Source organism: Erpetoichthys calabaricus, chromosome 2 (genome assembly GCF_900747795.2).
Source record: "Erpetoichthys calabaricus chromosome 2, fErpCal1.3, whole genome shotgun sequence".
Classification (NCBI taxonomy): Eukaryota; Metazoa; Chordata; class Cladistia; order Polypteriformes; family Polypteridae; genus Erpetoichthys; species Erpetoichthys calabaricus.
Genome location: NC_041395.2, coordinates 127,256,702 through 127,272,158, shown reverse-complemented (window position 1 = coordinate 127,272,158; position 15,457 = coordinate 127,256,702). Strand labels below are relative to the sequence as shown.

At 35.4% G+C, this 15,457-nt stretch overlaps 1 protein-coding gene across 1 annotated transcript in view; it reads right to left on the bottom strand.

Moving 5' to 3' along the window:
* veph1 (ventricular zone expressed PH domain-containing 1) overlaps window positions 1-15,426 on the bottom strand; it is a 234,384-nt gene extending 218,958 nt beyond the window's left edge. Inside the window, exons 1-3 of the mRNA XM_028794493.2 lie at window positions 15,228-15,426; window positions 10,418-10,633; window positions 5,943-6,117 (exon numbers count right to left, since the gene is read on the bottom strand). Of these exons, the coding sequence (XP_028650326.2) occupies window positions 5,943-6,117; window positions 10,418-10,633; window positions 15,228-15,365 (529 nt within the window). The 5' untranslated portion in view covers window positions 15,366-15,426. The remainder of the gene's footprint in view (window positions 1-5,942; window positions 6,118-10,417; window positions 10,634-15,227) is intronic.
* Between the last annotated feature and the right edge of the window lie 31 nt (window positions 15,427-15,457).

Below are 15,457 nucleotides of genomic sequence, written 5' to 3'. Positions count from 1 at the left end.
CAAACTCTCAATTGCCTGAGCTCATTTTCAGACAAAACCTGAGAGTTCTTCAGGCGCAACAACACTGCCTCCAAGAAGCACTTTTGGGTCAAATGGAAGTTTCTCACCGCAACTCCCTCCAGCAATACCTAAGGACCTCAGCACACCAGTCCAACAGCACTACAACTCCCTTTCAGTCCCGCATGTGTCCAAATTGCATTTCCACCCAGCATACTGGGGGAACACATTGTTCTGGGACGCAGATCTTCAACCTATCAAGGGTCTAAAGAACATACAGTATGAATCTTTAATTTTAATATTTGTAAACTCATAGCCTATTTTCACATCTTCCAAAGGCATGCATTTATTTGTTCTTTTACACATACTTCAGTAAAATATTTACTGTATTCCATTCATTTGTTGTTTGTTTTTTTTATTTTCAATGATTTCTCATTCTCATGTCTAAAGTTTCTTAAATTCTCTTTTACAGTTTTGTTTTTCACTGGAGGTGGTAGTTAGTTTTGGCTTTTCTAGCAATTCTTTTTTCAGTTTTATATTTAGACCCTTCAAGTGCTTTTTTGTTCCATTGCTGTAATGTCTTATTTTTCTTCTAAGTCAGAATAATTTGGCTGCTTTTTAATTTTCTTGTGCCGTTTTTGTAGTGTCATTTTTATTCTTTTAAATGATGTCTTTATTTAGCAATTTCTTTAGTGTTTTAATTTTGTTGTTTTTTTTCACCTGAATCAGGATATCTATAAAGTGACACCATCTATCATTAATAACTGCAAAGTTTTTCCTTCCCTGTTTTGCGTTTTTCTCATCCACATTAAGTTTGCTTTTCACAAAATATGTTTTGTTTCGATGTTCAATAAAATCACCCATAATCACTACATCTTCTTTACTGCATGTAATGTACGTCCAGTTAGATTAAATACCTATTATTCAGAATATCAGCATTTGGTGGCCGGTAGCAAACTCCGATCATCAGATCTCTAGGATTTTTCCTTGGTAGCTCAGTCAACAGTGATTTTGCTGTTTTTTGTCTTATTTGCTTGAATATTACTTTTTACATATAGTGCAATGGCCCCTGCTTTCTTTTCTTGTCTGTCTTTTTTAAAGGTATATAGCCATTAACATTATATTCCTCTCCATCACTCTCATTTATCCACAACTCTGCAACTCGTACAGTATCATCATCCCAGACTAATACTGTTACCGCAAGGTCATGTGTTTTGTTTCTAATGCTCTTTGAATTAAGAAGTAAACATTTTTAAAAAGAAATGGTACTTACTGTTTTCTTTTTGGCCAAAGTTTTATTTAACTAGGTTGGTCTTTTCTGTATGTCTTTATCAGGATTCCCCTTTATATAATCTAGTTAAATGTTATACACTTTTCTAGAATATTTGTCATTTTCCCTATAGATGCAGTCTGCTTCAAAATGTAAGTTAAAAAAGTACCTTTTGCTAGATTTACAGAATATAAACATACTTCTCATGAAGAAGAAACTAAAGATATTTGTGTATAGAATTCTTGTAAATTGTGAGAGGAGTTTTTTCCCTGTTAACTGAGCACATAAAAGAAAATAGGTCATAAGTTCAGATTCCCCAGTAAAGTACATCATTAATCTTCAGGTTAATGTCTGCAAGTTTGTAACATTTTTTCATCATGTTTAGTTTATAGTATGGCTATGCTATGAGATGCAGTTGAAAATTCTAATTATGTGGCTCCCTGACTGTGCCTGTAACTCCAGAAAGCACACCTAGGGTCCATTATAGGTATATGTTTCCTGTAAAGGGCAAAAGGTCTTTGTTTATTACTTAAAGGAATTAAGAACAGAAGTGTATGGAAGTGATGTTGTTACTCATTTCTTCTGGAATTAAATTCCACTTTATTTAAAAAGGAACAGTAGTCCAGGGGGATAAGAACATTTCTTGAAAGCAGAATATTTACACTGACTCATTATTAGTTTTGAAGTTACTTACTTGTGTTTTGCTTTGTGTGTAAAATTTAATTGATCTGCTTTTTACAATGCCATTAAGACTATATTTCTATAGAACTCTTTTTTTCTGATTTGTCAGGGCAAATTATTAATTAATTTTTATTTTTATAAACCTGCTTATTTTATAATTCAGGATCACTGGTGCAAGACACCTTTTCCTAGTATATCACCTGTATGACAGAAATCAAGCTTGGCGAGAAGCTGTGCACACATATAAGGAGGATGTCATTCTGTTGAACCTGCATGTCTTTGGGCTGTAAGAGGAAACATAACTGAATGGAGTTACATGTAGCGACCATTCCACACTGCACATGCTAACTGGTATGTGACTCCAGTGCCCTGGGGTTGCAAAGCAAAGTGCTAATTAACTGCACCACCTTTTTAATAATTTGTCTAACATTACAATAAATATGGATAAACATTCATTTGAGCAAAACTAAGGAGAATGTTTTGTATTTTCCAAAAGCTAATTAATATTTTATGACATGGCTAAGACAATACAGATTTGGTTCCAAACCCTCTCTTTGTGGCAATTCAGCTATTCCATGTATGTTTTAATCTCTACAAACAGCATATCTGATTCAGATTAATGAGGTTGTGATCAAATGAGCCAAGTGAGCCAGAGGAGCAAATTAACAAACACATATGTGTATTGAATGGTAACAAGAACATGCTGAGGTACATTGAAGAATGATTTGGAAATAGATAAACTAACAAACTTAGATAGACATGAAATTATAGTTTTGTATAAACCTGCCATAGTCAATGAGCTATAAAATCGAAACTCCAAGAATCCTTCCAATCAGATTGCCTACTGAAAGCGCAACACTTGTTATTCATAACAAACCTTGATGTTATCAGAGGTTGCAAATATCAGTTCACCATTTGGCAAAATTGAATGATCCTTCAAATACCAAATATAAAACACTACTGAATTTCCCATCATGCATTTATTCATTCATTCTTATTATTATCGGGTGAAAGGCAGAAAGCAGCCCTAGACAGGATGTGTTTCTAACACAGGTCACACTTACATACAGTACAGTACATAACCACACTTACTCTCACCAAGCAGATTTTGAGTAACCACAAGACCTGTATTGTATGAGTCCTCTTGTAAACGAACAATTGCATCTACTACAGTATACATATTGGGCAAAGATTGGGGTGGAAGATACAATTATCTATAAGCTCCAGCTACACTACATTTCGATCAGAAGAAAGATAGCAGCACTCTGAGGATTGTGTTCTTGATTCCTCTACTGCCTTCAATACCATCCAGCCATTTCTGTTAATGGGTAAGCTCCAGGATGTGCAGGTGGATGAGCCTTTGGTGTCCTGGATAATGGACTTTCTGTCAGGCAGACCTCAATTGTGAGGCTTAAGGTCTGTGTCTCTAAAGTGGGTAGGTGGTGGAAGTCATAAGAAATATCAACAGGTTTTTATCTTTAACTTGCTTTCTATTTGCATTTTATTTAAGAGCCGTAGGTCCACGTGTTTCACTAGTTATTAAAATTTTGCCTTACACTTTTCTCTTTCAGTAATATTAATGTAAGGAAAATGCTTAAACAGAAACAAAAATGTTTACTGTTCATTACATGGCCAGTGTTATTTATCTATGTACAGCATGTCTCTGCTGTAGTTATGGTAATAATCATTTTCTTGGATCCCAGTGTTTTAATTTTATTTACCTCACTGATAAACACTTAGTGATACTATGACACAGCAATTACAGTTTAATACTTGCATCTTTTGGATACATGGGAGTTTAATGCTTATATATTACGTGCTTTGGTATTCATGAACATTTGATTCCCAAGTCCTTTTAAATGAATGTTACTGCTACATAAAAATAAGAAGTCTAATATCATGACACAGAAAGTGACTCGAAGTATCACCAAAACAATGCATCAGTCCAGAAAATAACAAATATCTACTTGTTTGTTGTGGTGGTTGAAAACATCTGCAGCAGCAAAGCTACGGGCTGAATAAGATCCAAGCACAAATGTTGAAAGTTCAGAGTACTTTAGTAGTGTTTATAATCTGGGGCCAGTGCCTTTGTGACTGACATAGACTTAGGTGGTTGTGGACTACATTTTTAAAAAGGGAGAGACTTGGGTTGATTTATGGACCGTATTCCTTCTTGAATGAAGGTACCTTCATTATGGAAGCAAAGAATTGTTCATGCAAACTTAACATTATGTCTGTTTGATATGGCCAAGGGACATAACTCATCTTCTCGCCTGTTCGTGATTTGGATGTTAAGAAAAGCACAGGGAAGGCTTGCGGAATATCCATATTGTTTATGGATAATGCTCTTGTCATGACCTTAACCAAATGTGATCTCTGATATATGTTGAAGCAGCTCCAAGCTAAATGTTACACAATCAGAATAAAAACGAGTACCTCATAGTCTGAGTCATGATCCTCTTTGGCAAGAGTAGCATGTTCCCTACATGTAAGGAAGAGAGAATCTGCTATCCTAAATGGAGCAGTTCACATAGGTCTTGTTTACAAGTAAGAGTTAACATGTTTGCAAAATCACCCTGAAAACTGGTACAGCAGTCAGAGCTTTACATGCGTTGTACATGCATTTATGTCTAGTATGATTGACTACTGTAGTGAGGTGTACACTGGCTGTTCAAATTGTTCTTTATACAGCTTTCAGTTAATTCCAAATGCTGCCACAAACATTATTACAAGAATAAGAAAATATGAACAAATAACTCCAGTTCTTAAATCCTTACATTGGTTCCCAGTTAACTTTAGGGCAGATTTCAAAATCCTCCTTTAAACATATAAAGCCTTAAATGGCCAAGTCCCTGGTTACTTATCTGAACTTATCTTTACTTACAAATCAGAGCGCACATTAAGATCTCAAGATGCCAATCTGCTTATGATTTCAAGGACTAATAATATAACAGTGGGAGGTCAAGCTTTCAGTTACAGGGCCCTGAAGCTGTAGAATTGTCTGCCTGTTACTATAAAAGGTGCCCCTTCATTCTCAGCTTGTAAATTCCAGTTGAAGAGTCACTACTTCAGTTTAGCATACCCTGAATAGAGATGCTGATTAGCTGTACATACTGCATCTCTGTGGTTAGTCATTAGTAAACAAATATAATATGATGTTTATAAACTGTTACTAACGCTCACCTACACTATTCCTCCTCTTAAAACTAAAATGCAGGTGAGCAAGCATGGGCTGCACAGTACCTCCGCCAGACCACTTGGTGGCTGCTCCCCTGGGTGACTGTGATGCCTCAGATACCCACAGGGCTCCATCGGAGATGGAGTTCTCCACAGCCCTATATGGATCCGGGGTGGCCACCAGGAGGCGCCACAGGGGTTCCTGGGCCCATCTGGGCCATAGTTCAGCCACACCCGAAGGTGCAATTGGAGGCAGGTGGTCAAGCACCTGAAGCACTTCCGGGTGAACTATAAAAGGGGCCAGCAACCACTCCAAGAGACTGAGTCAGGAGAAAGAGGACAACACTTGCCGGGAGGAGTGGTGGTGCAAAGAGTAGTGTGTGTTTTGTTTTGGTGCTTTTGGGACTATGTACTGCCTGAAAAATAAAAGTTAATTTGCTTTTATATGTGTTCGGTGCCTATATAGCGTCTTTGTTACACTACTTTTAATTCACAATACAGTATAGAATAATAATGAAGTCACATTACAAACTGAATTTAAACCAAAGCTTGCAAGGAAAAATGCACTTATGGTACACAGTAACTGTGCACAAGATTAGTAGATCATGTAAAGAAGACAGAAGTGCAAATTGTGTAATATTTCTCTAAATTATTTAAAATGAAAAAAGATTTATTTAGGGAGTTCAGTATGCAATCTGTAAGTATTTTGAGTTAAGTGCTGTTACCCAGAATACTAGGCTATTACACACTGTTTTCAAAGATTACATAATACAATTTTAGTTTCTTCAACATACAAAATGATAAAACAGTATCATACCTTGCAAAACACTCTTTGTGATGGCCTCCGTGTGGTTGACCAGCAAATCAGCTTTTGCAATTGCAACCAGTGAAATGTAGCTTGACATATTCCTACATGTCTCCTTGTTCCCCCTTTGTAAAAATTTCATAGCCACTGGTACAGCTAAAGCCATCACCTGAGGTTTGTTGTAATTCTGAAAAAAAGGAATTATTTGGACACTGTAGTCACTTTAAAATTATGTTTATTAAGTTAAGCAAAATTCACCTCTTGATAGATAATATCCATGCTTCAGTATGAAGAAAGAGAATAGTTAAAAGGTTTGATGATGCTCTGCTGCAGAATCTCATCCAATCATATAAGTCCCTCTATCCATGATTTTACTACTTTACTGAACCCTAGGCAGGAACCAACACTGGATGGGTGAGTACATGCACACTCATTCAAAGCCAATTAACCTATCAGATACCACACGTTATTGGTATGTGGGAGGAAGACCACAATGCTAGCAGGCATGGACAGAACAGACAAATGTCACACAGACATTGTCCAAGTCAGCATTCAAACCCAGTTTCCTGGCTTTATGAGCATTCAACAATCATTCACATCATACAATAACTTCTATGTTAAAATGCATGAGCAAATACAGTGTGAGGGCCTAATAAGCAAATAAACACCTCGTCACTTTCATCTAATCGGCATTCACATCATGCTCAAAATGTCAAGCACGTGCTTACAAGTGAAAATGAACCAGGCTTTAGAAATTGATAAATCATTCTTCACTGTTTTTTAAAATCCTACTCCAGCTGAGGGCAAGACCAACATATCTGCTGAGATTCCACAGCTGCATCAAATAATTAGAATTATCTGTGCTTTGCAATGTATTTTGCTATGGTCTTTACAATGAAAGGTTTTATATATAATAAAGACAGAATGAAGGGAGTTCCCAAAAAGAAGTGGTGCTGCAGAAGGTCGTCAGTCAAACAAAAGCTGCACACTTCAACTTTCCCTCTTTTGCATTTTTTCCATTTGATTTTGTTTCCCAGATCACAATTTTCTGTTTTTTTTAATCTGTTTTATCTTTCACATAGAAATTCCTTTTGAGGCTGCACCCTGCACTTTATAACAGAATACATTGTAAAGTGCTCCTTGCCATTTCCATAAGGAGGTCTGCCATGCTAAGAAAGAATTGAAATAAGTTTAGTCTTGCCACCATATTCTCTATTTGTGGAAGTTGACCATGCTGCATAAACTGTATGGAGCTTAACTAAGCAAATATATTAAAAGAATTGTGAAAGTATTGAATCATGAAGCTAAACATACCCAATGCAGAATGTAAGCCTTGCTTTAACATATGTCACAGCACCACCTACTGGTGAGTTTCAGCATCATAAATGAAATAAACATACTACTGTGCATTTTGTTTTCCGTTTTTTCCATTAATGTTTCTGAATTTGTACATGTCCATATGCTGGGGAAGAGAAGCAAATGAATAAAAAAAATCTCTACCTAAACCTTTTAAGTCTGAGTATATGATAGAAGTCCCAGTCTACCAGGAGTGCGGGCAGTTTTGGAGCACTTAGCTATTACAGCCACTGCAGTGGTAACTGTGGGCCATCTTATTAAATAATATTTGTTTCCATCCATCCATCCATTTTCCAACCCGCTGAATCCAAACACAGGGTCACGGGGGTCTACTTTTGAGGTGATGAATGTTCCTACCACTAAATGTTATTTCATTTTTCATTGTGTATTAATTTGACTTTTAAAATACAGGAAAGTCAAGGCTCAAAGAAATATAGGTATCTGCTTGTCAGTGCTGTAAGTTTTTGGTATTTTATTATTATTAGTAGTAATTATAATAATAATAATATTTAATATGTCATTATAATTTGTACTATTGTCTTGTGGGATTTTAATTGTGTAAAAGAACCATCATTCAGAATTGGTTAAAAATACAATATGTGTTTACCATCTGATAAGACAGTCTATTAGTTTAGTTTCCTTGTGCAACACAATCACACGTTTTACAAATATAGATGCAACACAAAGTATAAAAATAATGAAAATGAAATACTGAAACACTGGAAGAATACATGGAGAATCACATAGAATCAGCAGAAAAGCCATTGAACAGATAACTGCAAGTATGCGATCAAAAAATAATGGAGGCAAAGCAAAATATTTATGTTTCCAAAATAAAAGTGCAATTATTAATTCTTTAAATTCCATTTACAGCAAATTCTGAGAAAGGTTAGCTACTGTTTAGTTTCAGTTCTAGTCACAGAAGAGAAAGAGGTTTAAAGACAAAGAGTCCAACAATATGAGGGACATGAAAATCTCCCTTCAGAAATAGGCTGACTTTACTGGACTTCACTGTTAAAATTCGGATATCATGGCAGCATGTAGTGAAAATGTTCAGTTTAATTTAGTGTGTTCTTATAAAGAAAAATACTGCTTTTACAATTTTAAACTCTGTACTCTATACAATAATTTCAAATACAGCACCTTAAAAATGTAACACAAAAAGATATGCAACACCCTTTCTCTCTTTTAAATGTACTTAGCTATTCAGCTATTTATATATTGTAATTGCATTATGACTTGCACAAGTAATAATAATTTAGATTTCAAAAGGAAGGAACGGTTCCTCTATGAGGAGATACTTTAACCATTGGGCAAACAGACTGAAAATTTACTGTAGGCTGATGGGGAACAGAAAGGTACTTCAGGTTTTAATACTGGCTTGGTCATTGTCAGTGACCCCATAATTTTGTACTACTAATCAGTAACCCACAGTCAGGGAACTAGGATGGTTTGCATATAAAACTTTTGACATATTAGAAATGGTAAAATATTGAAATAAAAGAGAGTGGACAAAAAAAAACTTTAAAGTTTGGGGATGAAATTGTAATATAAAAAATTAAGTAAATAAATGTAAGGGTCAGGTGGCAAGTATAAACCAGAACAGCTCACATTCCATAAAATAATTACCAAAAGATAAATTATACTATTATTAAACCACAATAGCAAATATAAAATGTGTGATGTTTTCAGTGCATTACGATTTATGGAAAGTCACAGACATATTTTTTAAACCGCCTTTTTCCATTACAGCATTCAGAAAAGTATAAGCTAAAGCCAAAGTATAACATAACAGCATTTGTTCTAAGTCAGGGTTATATATGAAATTGCAGTATATTAACTGTACATATGTTCAACAAAACTGTTAAATCCCAATGAGGGCCTCAAGCAGTTAAAGACAAAAATAAAGATTTATACTATCTTAATTTATTAATTCATCTTTTTTATTTTTAGAACCTGCTCATTTCAGTACACAAGTGTGGGAAGAGTAGTATCATTGGGCACAGGAACCATTCCAGATGAGGATGGCAGTTGTGGCAGAAAATACTTAGTAAATGAAGAAGGGTTTTAAGCAATTGTTATATATGAATTCCAAACATGTACATCCTTTATTTACTCCAACAGGTGGAGACCAAAGACAATCCCAGCAGCATCTTGTCCTGCTTTGGAAGAGTGTCAAGTCAACTGCAGGGCTGCACATTAACAGTTGCAGAATAAAATTTACTAATAATTACTAATAAATAAAACCAATAATTCAAAGTATTTATATAACTGAAAATGCACAGTAAAATAATTACAAAATCTATCTCATGGCTCAGAAATGTCCAATCATTTTCAAAAATTAGAACTTGTTTCCTCTTACAATAAAACATTTTTTGTGATCAATATTTTATTCAAACAAAATGTGTTCACAAGAAGAATGAAGACAAGCCAATTAAGAATTAAATAGTTTAACCCAATAGAGCTCTCCCCACATACCTCCCAATTCCATGAATGCCCTAATCATAGGCTAAGAGCAAAAAAAAAAAAACAAAAACAAACAGATATATGGATAAAGTAAGAAACCAACCACACTGCCCAAGCAAGCTAGAATAATGAAAAGAACATGGCTGGTCTGAACCATCACAATAAAATACTGATAGAGCACACTTGGACACACAGTAGCAAACATCTAGCACTGATTTTAAATACTTTTTTTAAAATATAAAACTGTGTATTTTTCCAATTTATAATGCCATAGCACTAGTAAAGTAATAAAAAAGTAATTAAGGCTTTATATAGAACTTGCCCCATCTAGAGTTGTTGCATGGACATTCAACTCATTTTTTCCAATTTTTTTTTTTACAGAATGGATTTGTCGCCCTCAAAAGGCTATACTCAAAAATGCAAGAGGTTTGCAATAAGTGCAATCAGAAGCATCATTACACACACTCTGTGTATTAGCTTATAAATCAGTCGGTGTAAATAAAAAACAGTAATTAAACTCTGACTAAGAGACTGGATTAGAAATCAGCATCAGCCATAGAGTTTCCACAAACACAAGCTGAAAGGTTCCCAGGTTCTGCTTTTTGATTTTTTTCAATTCTTGCCACACAACCATGCAACAACACCAGAAATATTGTGAGACATACCTGTAAAATGGAGCTCATAATGTCAGATGCAATTTTTGCATGTGGAGTGTCTTCATTTTTTCCTTCTGTTTTTAGGTTGCACTCCAAACATGATTCCCACAGTGAAACAAGAGCAAGTGCATGTTGCTCAATGGTGTTAGTTTCACGGATGGCTGTAGTTATTCGTGTAATACAGATCTCTATGACTGCCTGGTCATTGTCATTGGTCAAGTAGTCCTTAAAAAACATATTAAAGAGATTATTTGTTTTTACACTTCTAATTCTTCTAAGAGAATATCAAAATATACAGGTAGTGCTATAAAGAGCTGATGGAAGTTCACTTACACGTTCCACTATAAAAATTAACTAAACAAAAGAAAATATTCCTTCTCCGTCACACTCATAGATATTCTATTCTATCATAATACATACACTAATGGGAAGCATCATGTTTCAGAACAGGTTTATGGTAAAACCATTCTGTGACATCAACTGTATGTGAAATGTAAGTAAACAAAACAAAGTAATGAATCAATGAGAAATTATCCCATTCAGACTGACCTGCTGCTGCAAAAATGAGCAGATAACCACTGCATTAGAGAAAGAAATGACAAAATATTTGAAAAAAATAATACAATCATTAAATTTTAATATGTAAGCACAGCTACAGTATACACACGGTTATTAAAATTAACATATAATCTAAAATGACAGAAGATAGACCTCCAAAAAATGGTTTTATGATTTGTGACAGAACACCCTAAGAGCGCCCTTGGTAGTTTTTTCCTAGGGCAGCTTTCAAGAGTACACAAAATTCTGTCTGCATTACCATCATGTTAAAGGGACAAGCTGAATGTATTGTTGAAGGTGGTACAAACAGTCCATTGCTGAAGATTGTCCATAGCAATGAATAGATTCTAACCTCTGAGATGTATTGTCTCATAATCTGAAGATGTATTTTTAGCCCATGAAGGGCATCACATCTCTGTAGAGATTACACATCACTAGCTGCAGCTGAATGTTGTGTTTTGTGAATAAAATGTTAAGGACTCTGCTCTGTTGGGCCCTTGAGCAAGACCCTTAACCTGCAATTGCTGAGCGTTTTGAGTAGTGAGAAAAGCACTATATAAATGCAAAGAATTATTATTATTAATCTCAACAATTGTGGAAAGTGTTGATAAAGGCATTATAACAGTCTTGCACAATTCACTAGTAACATTGCCCCAGCTTCGTGGTTGGGGGGGACACATGTTGCCTTTCTCCATCCCTTCATGGCCCCAGTCTATCATTCTCTCTCTCTGTCTACAATGACGGAAGCATGGCAATTCCTGTAAAACCTGCACCAGAGCTCCTACCAGCCTCCATGGCTTCTTTTTGCCTATTGGGTGCATCCTAACAATTCACTGTCAGAATACCAGTAGTCTGTTGAGCTTTGTATCTTCCGTCTTACCCAAATGTAGTCAAAAGTTGTTTTATCTCTGTCTCATGTGATAGTATATCTACCTTTGCCTTCTTTGTTATGCCCTTCCTTGTAGTGAACCCCTTCCAGCTGAGTCACACCATCACAATATATAAATAATACAGAAAGGCATTACTTCTAATGAAGGACAATGTTTCATTGTTAGATGAATCATGGACGTCCTTTATTTACACAAACAGGTGGAGCCCCCACCTGCCTTGTTTAAAGCATCATGGCATCCTGAAGAAATCTAACTCATTTTAAATACAACAATCAGCATTCAGATAAATAGTATAATCCAGAAATACTACTCTGCTATTAAGCATTATGTAAAATCCAAAATAGTTCACCATTAAGAGTCATGGGTGTTGCCTGGTTAAAATAAATAACACTGCTTACATGAAAACTGTTATAAGAAAATAAAATCTAAATTAAACATTATATATGATCTCATTTTCTAACTGGAATGTAGTGGTACAAATGCCATGACATCATAGTTAAACAGACAGACAGTTTCAAGTACATTTTTCTCTTACATAGTCCATTGTAGAGCATACTCAATGGAAACAGAAGCACAAGAACACCTCATGACCAATCAAGCTACGGATCAACAGCACTTGGTACTACTCAGAGAATATTCTGTGAGACACCATTGGTAGCAAAAAGTTAAGCTGACATCTGACTAGGTGCAAGAAACCGGCAGAATACAATCAGTCAGCCAGATATTAAAGCCAGTTGTTAGTCATGCAACATGTACAGCTTAGCTCTTCTGGAAAAAAGTAAAGGTAGCTTTATTTGTCAAAATGCACAGTTAACTGAGAGTTGGTTGAAAAATTGTGTACTTTAGAGGAATGCGTTAAGAATCTGTTAGCCAATAAGTAATCAGGCTAAAAAATCTAATTGTTTTTGTTTGTTTAGATAATTTGGCCATTTTTGATTCAGGTTCAGTCTCTACAGAACCCACTGTAGTCAGTGAATGGCCAAAGTCAACAGTATAAACTTTCCCAGGTGAAAGAGGAGTATAAGTCAAAAATTAAGTTCCTTGGCACCCTAGTCATAATGCAGACCTAGAACTGGTATTCAACATTTAGCAATACATCAGTTCAGATTTACAATATGAAAGTACTCATAATTGGTGATTTAATACTGTAGAAGAAAGTTAAAATGCATCCCATATGCAAAAGTTTCCAACAACGGGGCTAAAAAAATACTCCCTGGCCATCAAAAAAGCTTTCACCTTATTGTTGTATGTTGGTGCTAATTATATCTTTTCATAATAATCTGAGATATAAATAAGGAACATTATATATACACTATGTGCAATAAACCTAAAAGAAAATGTTAGAACTTAATTGTGTCTGTCTCCCTACCAAGATTATATAGAATTGAATTGATTTACAACACACTGTGTTTCCTTCCCTGATTACTAGTGACCAAGTATGTAAATAAAGGTATAGCCTTTGAAAATAATTTGGGTGATTTTTGGAAAAAACTTAGATTTTTAAAAGAGATAGGTGGTATTTATCCTAAATGTGGGTATCTTAAAGTTTATCTCAGATTATACCATCAAAATTGTATAGCTGACTCATCAGAGCACCATCAAGGTTGCAGTCTTCTGATCTTCAATAGCAGGCTGTAAATTATCCCACCTATTACTCTTCAGTATTTGCTACCCACAATCCCAGTAATTGGGGAATTTATAAGATTGATTACTTAGCAAAGTTTAAAATTAAATGATAATCAACAAACAGAGAACATAATTAGACCACTAGAATTAACATCAGATCGTGTGACATCAATTCAGACCCTGTTAAAGGTTTAATTAAAAACAGCTGCTTTTCATGATCCTCTCTGAATATTATTTTAGACTAAGAGCTGGAAACAGAAATAACCCTTATGTACAGTCTAGAACAGTTTCCAGTTGACAAATGGGAAATCTGAGTATGCATAAATTCTTAGAAACATTAGCAGCACGCATTTTGTGAACTCCTTTATTAATCAAAAAATTGCTACTATACGGTCTCACATTCCAAAATCGTATTGCAAACCTGCTTATCTGGGTCCGGGTCAAGGATGTAGCAGTCTAAGCAAAGATGCCCTGATATCCCTTTTTTCTGTCAACTGCCCTACTGCAGTCCAACACCCACTGGAAACATGTCTGATTTACAGCTGGCAATGGAATCCAAGATTTTGTTCTAGTTGCACAAGGACTGAATAGCCCACAACAGTAGGCCCAATACCCCATATTCTTGAAGCACCTGTAGTCTTATAGGACATACTCCCATGAACCCTTCAGAACACTTTTGAGGGTAAAAAGTTGATCAAGTGTTCAGGAGCTAGGACAACAGTACTGTTCCTCCAGAATCTGAGGCTTGGCCAACAGCTGGATCCTCCTTTCCAGAACTCTGGCATAGTTTTTAAACTACCTCAGCGACATCAGCTCCAGTGATGAGCAAGTCCTCCTCAGAGTCCCCTGGCACTGCTTCCTCAAAGGAAAGCGTGTCAGGGGAATTTAGGAGGTCCTCAAAGTGTTCCTTCCACCACCCAACAATATCCCCAAGTGAGGTCAACAGCATTCCATCTCTACTATAAACTGCATGGTTGAAAAACACTCCTGTTCCCTCCTGAGTTGCCTGACAGTGCCAGAATCATTTCAGTTTCCTTTTGAGTTAATTTGTCCCAGTATTTCTGTTCAACTGAAATGGAAGGGATGCAACACAAAAGGTGTTATTATTCAAAAACTTTAATGCAAATGCAGCAAATATTGCAGCAACATAGACAGTAATATTATGTACAGTACTTTGCCTCGTATTCATATTTACATCTCAAATATGAAAAAAATACTTCAGATTACAGCAATATAAGAAAATTTCACATAACTACTTGAAAAGTGATAGCACTATGGTGCTGTTATAAGTTGTGCTGTTTCTGAGCTCCAGAAGACTGTTGATTGCATTTTGAACATTTTCCCTTGCCTACATGCATTTTTCCTTCCACATTCAAAAGATATGTGTGGCATGTTAGATTAAACAGTAATTCTAAACTGGACTCAAGTGAGTGAGAGTCTGTGTAAATGGACTCTGCAATGGTGTCCCATATGCAAGATTCATTCCTGCCTTCCATTCCAGTTTAAGAATGTAAAATTATGTTATCTGAATACTAAGAAAGGGAACTGCCTTTTGATGTATACTTCACTATATCTCATATCAGCAACTTTATAATTTAACTTTCTTAATGACATGCAGTATTTCACTCAATAGCATTTGCATTTTTGTTACATGTCTAACAAGATGTTTGTTTTAACCAATGAATAGTTTCAAAATAAGCCTTCAGAATATGGTTCAAATAAACATTGACAAGTATAGTACTTACTGATGATGAAGATATCTTTTTCATTTCTTCAAGAGCTTCAGATAAACTATCTTTAATTTCAATATCTTCCAGTGAAAACAGGTCTCCAGCTCGAGAGAGGTCCCTTTGTCCCAAAACAATGCTGAACAGCTGATGCATAGCTGGTGTAGCAGGTGGAGCTACACCTGCCAGTGTGGTATGCTATATATATATATATATATATATATATATATATATATATATATATATAT